This window comes from Phoxinus phoxinus (genome assembly GCF_949152265.1).
Source record: "Phoxinus phoxinus genome assembly, chromosome: 16".
Lineage (NCBI taxonomy): Eukaryota > Metazoa > Chordata > Actinopteri > Cypriniformes > Leuciscidae > Phoxinus > Phoxinus phoxinus.
The window spans coordinates 19,714,762-19,730,521 of record NC_136891.1 but is presented as its reverse complement, the minus strand read 5'-3'; the positions used below and the strand labels follow the sequence as shown (position 1 = coordinate 19,730,521).

At 36.0% G+C, this 15,760-nt stretch overlaps 1 protein-coding gene across 4 annotated transcripts in view; it reads right to left on the bottom strand.

The window, feature by feature from the left end:
* Positions 1 to 1,563: 1,563 nt before the first annotated feature.
* Positions 1,564 to 15,760, bottom strand: part of zdhhc14 (zDHHC palmitoyltransferase 14) — a 24,896-nt gene continuing 10,699 nt past the window's right edge. For 2 of the 4 annotated variants that reach the window (XM_079639197.1, XM_079639196.1), the window contains 6 exons: positions 15,589 to 15,726; positions 12,419 to 12,467; positions 10,408 to 10,510; positions 9,155 to 9,264; positions 6,494 to 6,596; positions 1,564 to 4,468 (listed from right to left, as the gene is read on the bottom strand). In XM_079639197.1, coding sequence (XP_079495323.1) covers positions 4,052 to 4,468; positions 6,494 to 6,596; positions 9,155 to 9,264; positions 10,408 to 10,510; positions 12,419 to 12,467; positions 15,589 to 15,726 — 920 coding nt within the window. In that variant the 3' untranslated portion in view covers positions 1,564 to 4,051. The remainder of the gene's footprint in view (positions 4,469 to 6,493; positions 6,597 to 9,154; positions 9,265 to 10,407; positions 10,511 to 12,418; positions 12,468 to 15,588; positions 15,727 to 15,760) is intronic. The other 2 variants (XM_079639199.1, XM_079639198.1) reach the window with 1 other exon arrangement.

The window sequence follows — 15,760 nt, the reverse complement described above, 5'->3', positions numbered from 1 at the left end:
AATGAGGGAAACCGTTACCTTAAAATTATTAAGTTAAGTCAACTGATCAATTTACATTTACATTTTTCAATCGAGGCAATATCAGAGATGGTTATGATGCTGCAGAATCTCTTCAGGTTGGTCATGAAGAAGTATCTGTGGTAACTCATACGTAAAGATAAATTTGTGACCTCCCCAACTGAGGTCATTTAGACTTTTTTATGCATTCTCTCCTCGTCTGGGTCACTTTTCCACAGCAACATACTTAACATATAATAGTTATGAATTACACATTTTCTTTGCTTTGAGCATACACAAGTCATATGTAGAGCAGACTAATCTCTTTTGGCCTTAAAGTCCCTCTGTAGTCAATAAATGAAACAGTTCCCTATCCCTTTAAAACTGATCTTTGATCACCAATTACATAAAAAAAACCTCCTCATGCCTCAAAAAAATCCTCATGCCTTAAAATAGCCTCCACTCACTCACTCTTGCTCAGAGATCCACTCGTTGACGATCACACGTTGATCTGATTGGTTACTAGTTTGTGACGTCAGAAACACCAGCGATTTCAAATCGTGTTTTTGAGACTGTCTTTTCTTCACTACAGTTTTAAGGAGAAAATACTCCGCAATGGTGTTGACTTATGAATTTACACATGGTTTGTCTTAAAGCATATTAAAAACATCACATAGACAAATAAACATTAAAAACTTGATTTTCACACGGAGTTAAATACTTTAAATTTAACTCTACACAGCCTCTTCTACACACACACATAACTCCGCAACGCTCTCCAGCAAAACACTTACAGTACTACTGGGTGAATACTTTAACACTTCATACAAATGTTATATTCATTGTATTTTGAATAAAATACCTGTGTAACTATTGCCCATATAAGGCCTTTCCAGGAAATAAATTAAATAATAAACTATTATCATAATATATTAGCTAAATATGTCAAACAATGAAGCAGGGTAATTGTATTCTTACGTAAATTACACAGCATATGCATATATATATATATATATAAATATATATTAATAGTTAGTTTTGAGTATCATATTTGATACATCAGGCTTTTATGGGTCATACAGTATGATATATTTTTCACCTCAATTTTATTCAAAAGCAAAATATGCAATTTGCTGATATTTTTTTTGGCCAAAAGGTGTATCAGACACAATTATGATTGCTTGTAATATAAATCAATGAGTTCTTTATAGCAGACAACTTAAAATACATTTAATATCAGTTGTTACTCTATATCTTCCAATAATGTGTCTTGGTAAGATGAAATTGAAAAGCTTAGTTTTATGATTTTTAAACATAACAATTAAATGATGACTGAGAAATGTACAAATAAATGTTCCTCAAAAGCCTGATATTTGATACTCACATTTAACAAAATACGACGGATAATCAAGTAAACCTAAAATGCTTCAGTCCAGTAAGTGTTAATATTGAAATATTACTTACAATATAAAAATGAATCTTACATTTACTTTATAACAATCCGTAAAGATTTTACAGCACAAAGAACAAGTAAGTTAAATAAAGACCAATCAGAGCTTTGAAAAAAGTTGTGAATTTATTAACATCCACAATAATCCACTTTTGTAGCTGAAAACCAGTAAACTGCATTTTGGCACATAATCACATGACCATATTGTGGTGGCACCTGGTTTAAATTTGATGCAATATATAACCAAAGCATAATTATCATAGATAATACCACTAATATTGTCGACAGAACCCCCGAGAGAGAGATAAAGGCAGTGACGTCGCATTAAAGTTTGTCTGTCTCTATCACTGTATGACCAAACGTGTCAGACGAGTTTGTTTGAATCACAGGCTGTACAAACAGACGAAAACCCAAGTGATTCTCTGTGAATACTTGACCACAAATGTGCTGATCACAAAATGATCCCGCTTATGGGCTGACTGACACCTCAAGAGCACAAGCACAGCTTCCAAAAGTAAAACTCCCATTTATTTTCTCCATGGAGGAAGTGAATTCTAACCCTAATAGCACAAAAACCTTTTAAGAGCCTTTCAAATGTCAAGATATGCTGCTGTAGGAGCCATTAGTCTGTGATTTCAATGTCTTTTTAAAATATATTTTTAATAGCCGAATCCCACTACACTGTAATCTTGAATAGAAAGAAACCAACCAACCAGGAGTCATTGTTACTATGGAAACGTAAATCGCTGCAAAAGAGCTCAGCAACGATCGGTCACTCACTGCAATGCAGCATTGTGAATTACAACAGTCAGAATATTTTGTTGTGAGCTTAAAAGGTGTTGTTTTATATTACACCGCAGTTTCTTTTTTTAATTATGACGTTCACAATGCTTCATGGGAGGAGTAGTTCATGCTCTCTTTGTACCTTTCCATTTTTTCTTGAAATCTAAATTTGTAATGATTCATGTCAGTGCTGGTTGGTTTTGTTTAAGCTTTTATTTATTGAAGTCTTAATGGAGAAATGAATGGGAAAAATACTTGAAAAAGCAGTGCACTGTTGCGCTTTATAGAGCCACTTAGGGGTGGCTGCTATTAAAAAAAACATGGAAGCTTATTTATGCCACTGAATACGTTATCGTGACTTTCTCATAATTATGACTTTCTCGGAATTGCACATTTTTATTTTTTCTCCCAATCTCTCAAGTTAGATCTTTTCTCGGAATTATCAGACTTTTTTTCTTGGAATTATGAGTTTACATCTCTCAATTTAGATTTTTTCTCGGAATTATCAGACTTTCTTGGAATTATGAGTTTACATCTCGCAATTTAGACTTTTCTCGGAATTCTGAGTTTTTTCTGAGAATCTCACAATTCAGACTCTTTTTTTCTCTTGGAATTATGAATTTACATCTGGCAATTCAGACATTTTTCCTCAGGATTCTGAGTGTACATGTCTTCATTTTGACTTTTTTCTCGGAGTTTACATCTCGCAATTCACACTTTTCTCGGAATTCTGAGTTTACATCTCGCAATTCACACTTTTCTCGGAATTCTGTTTATATATCACAGTTCAGACTTTTGAAATTATACGTTTTCATCTCGCACATCAGACTTTTTCTCTGAATTCTAAGTTTCAATCTCACAATTCAAACATTTTTTTCTTGGAATTATGAATTTACATCTCGCAGTTCAGATTTTTTTTTTCTCTTGGAATTATGAATTTATATCTCTCAATTTTGACTTCTCGGAAATTCTGAGTTTACATCTCTCAATTTAGATTTTTTCTCAGAATTCTGAGTTTACATCTCACAATTTAGACTTTTCTCAGAATTCTGAGTTTACATCTCGCATTTCAGACTTTTCATCTCTCAATTTAGACTTTTCTCGGAATTCTGAGTTTTTTCTGAGAATCTCATAATTCAGACTTTTTTTCTCTTGGAATTATGAATTTACATCTGGCAGTTCAGACATTTTTCCTCAGGATTCTGAGTGTACATGTCTTAATTTTTACTTTTTTCTCAGAATTCTGAGTTTACATCTCGCAATTCACACTTTTGGAATTCTAAGTTTTCATCTCGCACATCAGACTTTTTCTCGGAATTCTAAGTTTCCATCTCACAATTCAAACTATTTTTTCTTGGAATTATGAATTAACATCTCTCAATTCAGAGTTTTTTTCTTGGAATTCTGAGTTTCCATATCGCAAATTCAGACTTTTTTCTTGGAATTATGAGTTTACATCTCGCTAATTCAGACTTTTCTTGGAATTTTGAGTTTATAGCTCGCAATGCTAAGTTTTTGTCTTCTGAATTTTGAGTTTACATCTCGCAATTCAAAAAAGTCAGAATTGTGAGAAAGTTCCAATTACCTTTTTTATATTTTTATTATGTGGCGAAAATAAGCTTCCATTACAAGAAAAACAGCTCAGTTGAGTAGTAATAGAGCTGGAAGACTAGCTTTGGTCCTCACTTGGTACTCAGGAAGTTGTCCGGGTGTCCGCTGACCTCCATTAAAGTATCAGACACGTCTGGTAGAAGCTGTTGTTCGTGTGTAAAGTACTGTATGGCTTGTGGTCTAGTTCAGCAGGACGCCATTAAAAACAGCTCACACTGAACTCAGCTTCACCAAACCCCGCACTGAGTCTTCATGAAGCGAGTCCTGGCTGACCGGGTTGAAGAGCTGTGCCGGGTGAACATGGTGACCCAAATGGGTGGCGCAGGGCAGAGCTGTGGGCGGGGAGGGCGTCTCCTCCGGGCTGATGAAATGTTGATGGTGTAGGTGATGGTGACAGTGGATCTCAGAGTCCCGCAGGGCCAACAGCTCTCCTCCACAGCTGAGGCCGGGGATAGAGGAGGGCAGCGAGGGCTGGGAGGGGCTCAGAGTGGAGCACGGGCCGCCCAGGGAGCTCTTGGCCTGCAGGGTCGGGCCTCCGCCCAGAATGATGGGCTGACTGTGGAGCAGCGGGTTGGTGGCGGCCTGCAAAACGAATTTGGTGCTCTGAATGCACTGGTCTTGAGCACACTAGGAGGAAGGAGGAAGGACAGAGAGAGAAAAGGGAAAGCCAGGAGGAAGTCAGACCCAACAAAGAATAATTTTTTTTTACAGAAAAACAAGTCACAGGGCTCCAAACTTGTGCATATTGTTGAGAAGAGGTGTGTTATTACTATGGTTTCACCTGGCAGATGATTGAGTATCATAAAGAATCTTTCCTGTTTAGCATATGTTGTGTTTTAGATGCTGGCTTCATTTTGTTCATGGTCAACCAGTCAAGCAACCAGTCCAGTTTGGCATTGTATATTTTGGATACCCTCTACTTAGTGATGAATGTATTGGCGCAAAAATACCATATGTATTTTTTTATATAGGTATTTTGTTGTTTTGGAGCCCTGGGTCAGATAAGACTGGTTACAACAAAATAATTATTAGAAGGTTAAGATTTAAAAGGTTAGAAAGTGTTGCTGACCAAAAGTAGAATGAAAGAAAGACAGAAAAATAATATAGAGGTTAAGTTAGTAATATCTGGGAGAATGAGAACATGTTGAGGTCATATTTCATCTCAATCATAAGTAAAACGACATAATATTTTACTTAATGGAAAAAGCCTATTTTTGAACCAAGAGGGTTTTTTTTCTCATGAAAATGAAGCATGGAAATTCTTTTAATGCTTGTTTTTGAAGTTTCTTATGCTCACCAAGAAAACTACATAAAAAAAAATCAGGACCCTTCAATGAATAATAGAAAGTTCGAAAGAACAGAATTTATTAGAATTTTAAATACCCCAAAACTTTTGAATAGTGTGTGTTTGTGTGTTTAACTGTCATGTAAATCCACAGTGAATTTCTTTCTTTTCTTTTTTTTAAAGTCCATAAAATAGGCTTTATTTTCTTCATTGATTAAGGTAAAATGTGACCAGGATCCATTTTTGTAAGATTCGCCCATCTAGATGATGGATGAATCTTTCCATAGATTCAAGTATTAGTTTTGAAAATGTCAAAGATTTATGCTATAAAAATACATTTTAAAACCTAAAATTGAAAGCTTACACGACGCAACCACTGGATCCCTCAAGGGATTGAATAATTGCCATCAAATCAGTGGCTGATATATGATATGGCTGATGAAACTGAATCCAGACAGTGAGCCATCAGTATTCATGAGCACTGATCTGTTCACACCAGCCCACACGGTCTTCAAATCACATTAATGCTGCTGTCAATGCATGTATAAATGGATCAGAGAATTAAGCACTGATCACGTCTGTGCCAAAAACACAGATGTTTCATGATCAGTGCGTTATGTTGAGCAGTTTCAAGTCAAAATAAGTATCCCAACCACTAAGGTTGCACAACTAGTGCAACCTGTCCCAAGGGAAATTGGGAGGGTTGCATCAGCAAGGGCATCCGGCGTAAACCTGTGCCAAATTAACTTTGCGGATAATCCGAAGCAGCGAGGGAGAGATTCATGTCCGAACACACAGTTGGGTTGAGCAAACCAGTTGGGTCCAAAAATCTGAGACCACTAATGAAAATGCTTTATTTTGCATATTTAAATTAATACATTTATTTTCATTACAAATCATATAATCAGCATGACAAAGGTTTGAGTTGTAAAATATATTTATTTTTTAATAATTTATTATTGTGAATTAAATACATTTATTATAAATTGTAATATTAAATTCCAAATTGTAATATACTGAGTTTACATAATATACTCAAATATTTTTGGAAAAAAATAAGCAACAAAAACGTTTAAATTTTTTTTTTACCAACCTCAATACTTTTAAATGGTAGTGTATTTTTTCATTATTTGAAAAATTAATAAGAATTTTGTTGTGTGTCCCCCTTTAACAATCACAGCACTCAGGCTGGGAAACTGTGTAATACACAGACTTTCAATGTGGTCTCAGACTTTTAGACTCCACTATACATTTCAAATGCTGTGCTAAAACCTTGAAGTGGTTTGAACATAAATGGCTTCATTATAACGGCTGAAGTACAACAGACTGGACGCACACACACACAGGTCAGAGTACGGCCGGCCTACCATGTGACTCTGGACCTGATTGGGGGGGCAGGCACCGGTGCCGTTTGTCTGGGCCGCGGGCTGCGGGGTGTCTGGTAGCACAAAACCTCTTCTGTCAATCAAACTGCAAAGAGAAAGGATTTGATAATACATATTTTTTATAATACTGTGAGTCAGGGAACATGGGTAAAGCAGGTGGAGAGAGGAGGATCTGTGTGTAGTGTGTGTGTGTGTGTGTGTGTGTGTGTGTGTGTGTGTGTGTGTGTAGTCCTCCTCCAACTCAACATGCCCACACACACACAGCAGATGGCAGCCAGTGATGCTGTGCCCACTTCTGCTTTGCGTTCATGAGAAACTCATTAATGGCATGCAGAACTCTTGTGTGGGTGAGTGAGCAGGTTTCGACGTCAGCAGGCCTCCTCACGCACCATCTGAACCCATTCAGGAACGCTTCTCGGTTATCTAAGATATTTGCACTTCCTGGAGCGAGAATGCTGATTGGTTTTTACCTCTCATATTTAAATGAATGAGCGAGAAACCTGCTGAGTTCACCGATCTTTTTACAAGATCAGCAGGAATCGCTTGACTGATATCTTGCCTGGATAATGATTTTCTATGGAAGTTGATGACTGTCTTATTTGAAATGGACTTTTTCTGTCGACTGGCAATTAAATTCTCTGATGCAGAGATATGAAAGATGTAAAGAACACAAAGCATTGTAGGGATGTAGAAACGACAACGTAGCAGATCGGACAAAAACGTACAAATTCACACAAATTACCCACCAATTCACCAGTACCTAATATAGTAATGAACCTATTAGATTGTGTTGGAATTGAGTTTAACCTTATTGGTTCTTGCGTGTCAAGCACTCATATCCATTTAGAAGACTTTGATTACTATTTATGTCTAGTACAGTCTACTATTACTCTAATGAGAGTTAGTTGACATGTAGTTGCAAAGTTTCCCATAGTTAGTAGAATGTATAAAGTGGACCATCGCAATGAAGTGTAACCACACTGAATTCACATTGATTAAATTCAGTAGAGGGACCAAAATCTTTCAGTTTCATAAAAAATATCTTCATTTGTGTTTCAAAGATGAACAAAAGTTTTATGGGTTTAAAATGACATAAGGATAATTGATGACCAATTTCATTTGTGAACTATTCCTTGAACTATTGCAAATCATGAGGCCTGTTGAGAAAAGGTGTGCTAGTATGTTTTTGACAATATAACACTGCATGTACGCATGAACCTAAGCTTCATCTGAGCCAGAACATCCTAGAAACCAAATAGCAATGTCCTGGCAAGCATCTACAGTATAACACCCTTGAATTATGGCAGTGATTTCTTAAAATCTACTAAGCTTCCATCAACATAAAAAAAAAAAAAAAAAGTATTAAAATGTTCGATTTAGGGATTCGCCAAATAAAATGACTGATATTGATAAGCCAATACATAATTTCAAGTTATGGCTGATAACTAATAAGTGGATCGATATTATATAACATTTGTTCTTAATTGTATTACACAATAGTGTCTAAATTTAAAATAAATCCTAAAAACTAAAATCATTTTAAATTCAAGTTAATTTAGGCATCACATAAACAATGTTATTAAATGTTTACTGTATTTAATAGAAAATTTGATATATTTGTAAGATTATTGAAAATAATCACTTCACATAAACATGCAACATAATTAGGTAACATAATTATATAATAATAATATATATGCATATTTTGCAATCACTTTTTTGGTCTGGTTGTCAAGGGAGCACCTGGAGCTTGGTACTCACACTTTATGCGGCACACTTATCCTACAAGCTGTCGTCATCACAAATGTATACTTATTTAGTAGTGCTTTATGTTTTTCAGGTAAGTCTAACTGTATTCAGGTACAGACATTGAATAATCAAATGTAAAATATGTAAAAGCTTAATTGACTTCATTGTGTGTGCACGTGTCTGTTCCAGTCTTGTTCTTGCGCTAAATGTTTAAACGGACAGGACTTAAAAACACATGCAAATTATATACTTTCACTCTATGATGGGTAAAATGTACAATTAATCCGCGAATCGCATGTGTTCTGAACCGAAACCGATCAACTAAGATCCCTAAACGTGCATGACATCCTGCGATGTCGTTTGCGATGTTGCAATCCTATTTTGTGGATACGCACATCGCGTTATCAATGCTAAAACATTCTGCTAACTGCTAAAAGGGCTCTACCGTGCAGCTCTAATCATGATTGCTATTTTCCCAGAGATGGAGAAAAATCCTACTCCAGCAAGTAAACGTGTCAGTGTCCCCAAAAATGCTGGTACTCAATAGCGATTCCCTCCACGTTTTCTGGTGCGCATGGTTCATTTTTACCAAGCATGCGTACCTGCACACCAGTTATGTGCACCCCTGCTTATAACGCTTTAATAAAGGATTTTTTTATTTTTTATCCCTATGATAGAAATTAATGAAAAATATTAACCATTTCAATTAACCATTGAAAAAGTGGAAGGGCACTGTTAGTGTAGTGGCACTATATAGCATACTACTTTTAGAAAAGTTGGTCACTGCATACTGTCAAACTAAACAACAACAACAAACAAAAAGCAGTGTACAGTATATGCTGTGCAGTATGAAGTAAACAGTATACTATAAAATAGCCTAGTTGTTGCATTCACCTCGGCGGTAGAGGTCCGCACAGTGCAGCGCAGCAGTTGGTGATGAAGTTTCCGTAGCTGTAGGGGTTGTAGTTGCCTTTGCCTCGTTTGGATGACCATGAACCTTTGATCTGAAACAGTGATGTGACCGTTGAGAACTACAGTAGCTGAGAGGGACAAGCTGCCAACATCAGAGTAGACAGAGAGACGACAGGCAGCCTTAATGAACTCAGGGATGAACCAGGGTGAGGATGGAAAGAAGGATATTTTGCTATGGTGAGAAATACCCACTGATCTTCAAAACCAAGTCTTTTGAAGTGCTCGTTAATTGTCTTTCTGTAACTTTCCCAGTGTCTTGTTTGATCTGGGTTTATATCCAGAGGGACAGATTTAAATAAACTTAATATGCAGGGTCCAAAATTAATCTGCAGGTGGGTACGTGGGAAAATGTACAGGACGTAAATATTTTCCTAGTGAAAAATAAATATACTAAAATATATTTGAAATACATTTACATTATGCTAAGTCTACTACAAATACATTTACATATTTATGTACTCAATATAAATACCCTGCAATTGCACTTTTGATATACTTAAAGTCTGCTAAATTGGAACTACTCATTTTGTACTTAATGTACTTTAGTTATCCAGAAATAGTGCTGAGGTCCAACTAAAGATATACTTAAGTATATTTGATTGTGCTAAAGTTGAACTATTGCAAGTATATTTCAAGTACACTTTAAATATCTTGCATTTAAAGACTGGTATAATACAGAGATCGAGGCACAGTGTAACAGAGTTCACAAAGAGACTTTTGTTGACAGATGAATCTGACAGCAGCTGAATCATAAACCATAAGTAAATGATTTCATAATGCTTTGTCTGTAAATATTTGTTTTATATGGATAATATTGTTTTTTATAAAAATGTTTTTTAAAACACTTATTTACGTGCAATAGTGCATTGATACCGTTTCCTATGCAATAACGTTAGCCAATCATAATAGTAGCCGTTTACTGGCCAGCCTTAAAGGAGCCGCGCCTTAAAAAACAGATAATTTCAGACAGAAGGTCAGAATGAGGGTTGATAATAATTGTTTTTCCACATACATAAATATATACATATAAAGTTAATTTTGGACCCTGTTTGTATGACTGGTTTTGTCTCCTGTCATGTCATTATGATCAATGCAGATTCAACTGACTATTATCACAGCAACATGTTTGTTTCGTTAAAGAATACTGGAGATAAAGCATAAAGAGAGGTACTCACGTCTTCGTTGGTGGTCTGATTGGAGCTGATCAGGTAGGTGTGGAAACCTGACAGTCCCACGATGGACCAGACGGAGAAAAAGCACACCACCACTTCCAGAACAGTACAACCGTCAAGGAAAACACAAATCTACACATGTATTACAACAACCACTGATTATAAAAGCTGACTGACAGCTCCAGAAATGCACTCGCATTAAAGGACTCAAGTATGCTGGATATACTGGGTCTGTACAGCATCATTCAACCACTGCAATCGCATCTTTAAAATGCTGAAAGTGCGCTTGACTACACCGCACTTCTGGACAGATGCCCGGGTATAAGCTCTTTTCTTTGTCATTTGATGAATTTCTATTGATCATGGCACCAGTATACCGGTATGTACACAAAAGTTTTATAGAAGAAAATTCTGTTAAGCACCTGCTCTCCGCAATAAGGCGCATCTGTGATGATGAGCGTAATTTACACTAGCATTCAAAAGTTTGGGGTTGGTAAGATTTTTTTGTGTTTCTGAAATATTAATGTTCTTATGCTCACCAAGGCTGCATTTATTTGATCAAAAAGACAGTAAAACAGTAAAAAATTATTATTATTATTCAAAACATTTCAGTATTCAGTATTCTATTTCAGTTTATACCATGGTCTGGGTGAATACTCGATTCTGATTGGCTGCAGGGTGTCCGTTAAAAAGTGATAGAGGACACCTAAATAAACTGTCAGGCGTAACCAAGGAAACCAAGTTATTGTTTGTAACTTGTAACTTTAGATTTCGATTGTAAAACTAATTAAAATATAAACTAATGTTTTAAAAATGTGTTATTTGGCAAGTGACCATGGTATAAGCGGGTTAATGCCCTTCGAGGTGTCCATTGTCAGATTTTAATGGACTTCGGCAGAGGCAACCGTCCTCCGCTGCGCATCGGCCGGTTCACACCTCGCCGTCGTCCATTAAAACCTGACAATGGACACCTCGTCGGGCATTAACCATTACATATTTATGATATACTGCTTTGCAGTATATATATATGCAAAGCTGAACTTTCTTCAGTGTCGCACGATTCTTCAGAAACCATTATAATATGCTGATTTGATGCTCAAGAAACATTTATTAGTATTACCAATGTTGAAAACAGTTGTGCTGCTTAATATCTTTATGAAAAATGAGATACATTTTTTTTCTGTATCATTTAATTGTAATGTATTAAAAGAAATTTCAAAAGAACAGCATTTATTTGCAGTCACTTGAAGAAATTTTTATTTTAAATAAATGAATAAATAAATATAAGATAAAATGAATCGTACTGGCCCAAAACTTTTAAACAGGAGTGTTTTATATGACGGCTGGATAAATCTTCAACAAGATAAAATTGTCTTGAGAAATTTCAGTATGTTGCCTTTCTCAAGAAAACAAATTGATTGAAAAAAAAAAAATGCTTAAAACAAGGGGAAAAAAACCTAAAAATGTATTCCTGAAAAGAGTTTTTTGCTTCACGACTAAATCGAGTTAAACTAAATTTAGATATTTTACTGAAAAATACAAAAATAGGCTACTTAAGATAACAATTTGCAGTTGTACCCAACAAAGGTTGTTTTGCTAGCACTAGCATGTGTTGACATTTTTGCTTATGAGAGTGAGTCTATCATGAAGCAATAAATTATTCATGACCAGCTAATAATTGACCGTGAGCGGGAAGCAGGTCTCGCTAATGAAGACGACAGCGAGACCACGTCCCCTCGCTAATTCAAATCACTGGTCTCTTCTGTCTCGCTGTTTTCCTTCTCAAGCTAATCTCAGATATGTAAAGACTTCCCACTGACCGTATTTAATAACAAATTTCTTTCCATTGAAAAGAGAGGGGTGCAGACGCATAGCAATGAAGATGTGGAGAAAGTCAGTGTGGGCTGCTTTTCTGCAATTGTGTTCTAGAGGTGTGAAAACCAGAAATAGACTCCTATTGCACAGCCTCTTCCCACCCACACACACACACACACACACTTTAGTGAAAGGATATCTAGCAGGGCTGTCTCTGAGAGCACTAAGAAAGCCAGTCCTGTTGGATCCTGCAGGAAAAGCACTGGTTATGTAACAAAGAAAATCTGTCACAGGAACATGAAACAAGTCTCGAATGAAAAAGCAGGCGGCATATTGAGCGCAGAGTCACTGCAATAAGAGATTAACCAGCTGCTGTCTTACAGATGTCTGCAGACACACTAAATCATACAGTTTTGTGGAATACCTACATGCCACATTAGCAGCTATCGCTAATTAAAGCAATGTGGCAAAGCATTCCTGGTCCCCTCTTTTAACTCCTTCCCCGCCATTGATGGATATTTCCGTGTTTTCACTGTTATACTGTAGGGGGCGCTATGACAAAACGTGCGCAGAGGACGCAGAAACAAGCGATAGTATATGTAAGCAGATGCATATGTAAAATAATGCAATCATTAACTTTAAACTGCATATAAATCATCACTACTGAATTAAATGTGAACCCAGGACGAGCTATAGGACTGAGAAAGCATTAGGGGTGTTGATGGACTCGATTTACTCCATCTGTGTTTTGTGATCGTTCTGAATCCATAGTCTGACAAAAACTAGATTTTCTCAGCTTTTTTTATTAAATGTACCCATATTCAATTGTTGATAAAATAAGGAATGCATGAATCTTTTTTATCGAATGCTGGCTGGCAACTTTTTTCAAAAATGCTGGCAGGGAAAGAGTTAAAAAGAGTACTTATTATGGAAATAATATAATTTAAAAAGAGTATGCTTAAGTGTGAACTGAATGTAAGGTTTTTTTTGGACAATTGCATGTTATTTACAAAATGAAAATGTACTATAGTTTAAATTCTTATTAAATATAAATTAATTGATAGTGCTTTTTGGCGTTTTTTATGATATTGATCATATCATATGATAAAACATCTTATGTATTTGTTACTACTGTAAAGCTTTAGGACATTATTATGGGATCTCATTCAATGCTTTCAGAAGCTTTACTTTTTTACATAAAATAATTATTTGATTAATCAAAATTAACCAAAAACAGTACAAACTTGGCTAAAGTGATTGTTTTCAACAAGTATTCACTTAGACATTATTAAAAACATTATTTTAGGTGAAGTATTTGTGTAAATACTTTGTGCCTTTTGCCCCATGCTGCTTTTACCCCGTGTGTGGGGTAAAAGGCAAACCTTGAAACCGCATACATTTATACGATTTTTAAACAAACAAACCACGTTTAGGATTGGGAATATGGAGCAGTTTTCTCAGGGTGTGCCTTTAGCCCCATTGTATCCTAAATGACAATACCATGTTTTCTGAACTACCTTGGAGAACCACAGTTTGGATATATAAAATGAGTATCTGTAAGTATATGAAAATCCTAATTTCATATCCCAATTTGATGTCATCACTGGTGCACCAGAGAGACTAAAACAATCCCTAAGCCTCTGTCCTGACACTCCCAATGCAATTACTTTCTGGACCGCTTCAAAGTCAGCCACTGTGTTTAATGCTAATGGTTTCCAGAGGGCATCTGAGGAGAGATTCGTGGGTAAATAAAGCCACACTGAGTGCGCCCTGTCCAATAAACATCTTACAGGAGCCATTCGTCACTCCAGTGTCCCTGCCCTCACGGCCAGATTGATCAGTTGCGTGCAGTAAACAGCGCTGAGCTCAGGCTTACAGCCTCTCCATCACTTCACCCAGAGAAGAAACTGCACTGTCAGCAGACTCACGCTTTCCTCCTGCCAGTCAACAGCCCAGATCAGAGGCGATCGATAGGCATATACTACAGTGATGAAGCACCAGTACTAGAGGCATTTTGGTGCAAATACTTCACCAAAAATAAGATTCTGAAATGCTTTGAATATGACTGGTACACACGCTTCTGCACTCTCAAGTTTTGTGACCCCAACTTCCCGGGAAATAATCAACATGTTTAATCATTTAACCCTCTGGTGCTCTTAATTCGCAAATTAAGAAAAATTAAGTCAAAAATAAAAAATAAAAATGTTTTGCCAATGAAATTAATGTACTATATTTTAGTTTGATAATGTTTTTATAAAAATTTTAGGGGTTTTTTTATACTAAATAATATTTACGCTGTATTTATAATCCATTTATTCACTTTTTGAGCATTGACCTGAAAATGTAACTTAACCTAAACTTAAACTGTCGTAAATCTTGATAATCTTGTTGTAAAAGTTTGATCTCTTTTCAAAGACGACACTTGGCAGATTATTGCTGAAGTGAAAAAAGTGAACAAAAAAAGTAACAGAATTTTACGTGTATTGTTATGAAAAATGCATAAAAAAACTATTTTCAATTTTTATATGAAATATATATTTTCAAAATCACATTTTACTCTGAAACTTCAAGAAAAATCAAAGCCATAAATCTAAACAAGATGCGTTTCAAATTTGGGCTGGATATCTCAAAAAATAGCTTTCAGTAAGATTTTGTTTGGCTGCAGTACCGAAAGTTTTCACTTGTTAAAATTCATCTCCCATTCATTTCCAATGCGGTCATTTTTGACCACGAGGAGCACAAGTGTGACTATTTTTTACAGGACCATTTAACCTGTTCGAATCATGCATAACCCTGTTCGAATAACCCATTATTATTTTATTTGTATTTTTTTAACATAGCAAGTGCCAAAACCTTTACCAAGTTTCGTACCATTCCAATGAAGTACAAAATAAGAGCACACACACACACACACAAAAGAGCACCAGAGGGTTCATTTTGCTTAGTCGTGGGGGGAAAACAAAACTTATTTCATCAATATAATCAAAACTTTTAACCCTGTCATTTATTTGCATAACCATATACTATCTCTGAAAAGTAATTCGGCTTGTTACTACACTAAATTGTTATAAATTGAACACAACCTCACAGACTTCATAGTTCTCAATATCACCACATAATGAATCTATAACTAATTATACAAGTACTATAAGTATCTACAAACTAAGTTCTTGCGATTTGCTATATCGCTCTAGCAAATAAGCAGTAAAAGTTACGCACTTATATTTCCAACTGCATATAAAGCGCCTGCTAAGTCACGGGTTTGTTCTGCCGAACACTGCTAAATGAATAAGGTAAGATAAGATCGGTCATGTGTTCTGGCACTGAAGGCTGAAGTTATATAAGGAAGTAGGCGGTCGGGACTCTTACTCAGTATTACGTGCGTGATGACAAAGGCGAAGATGAAGAGAGTGAGGAAGGAGAGAGAGAGGATGAACAGGTAGAAGAAGCGATAGTTCCTCCTCCCCACACAATTGCCCACCCACGGGCAGTGATGATCGAATCTCTCTGAGGAGAAACGCACAATGTTAGCACTTCTTTG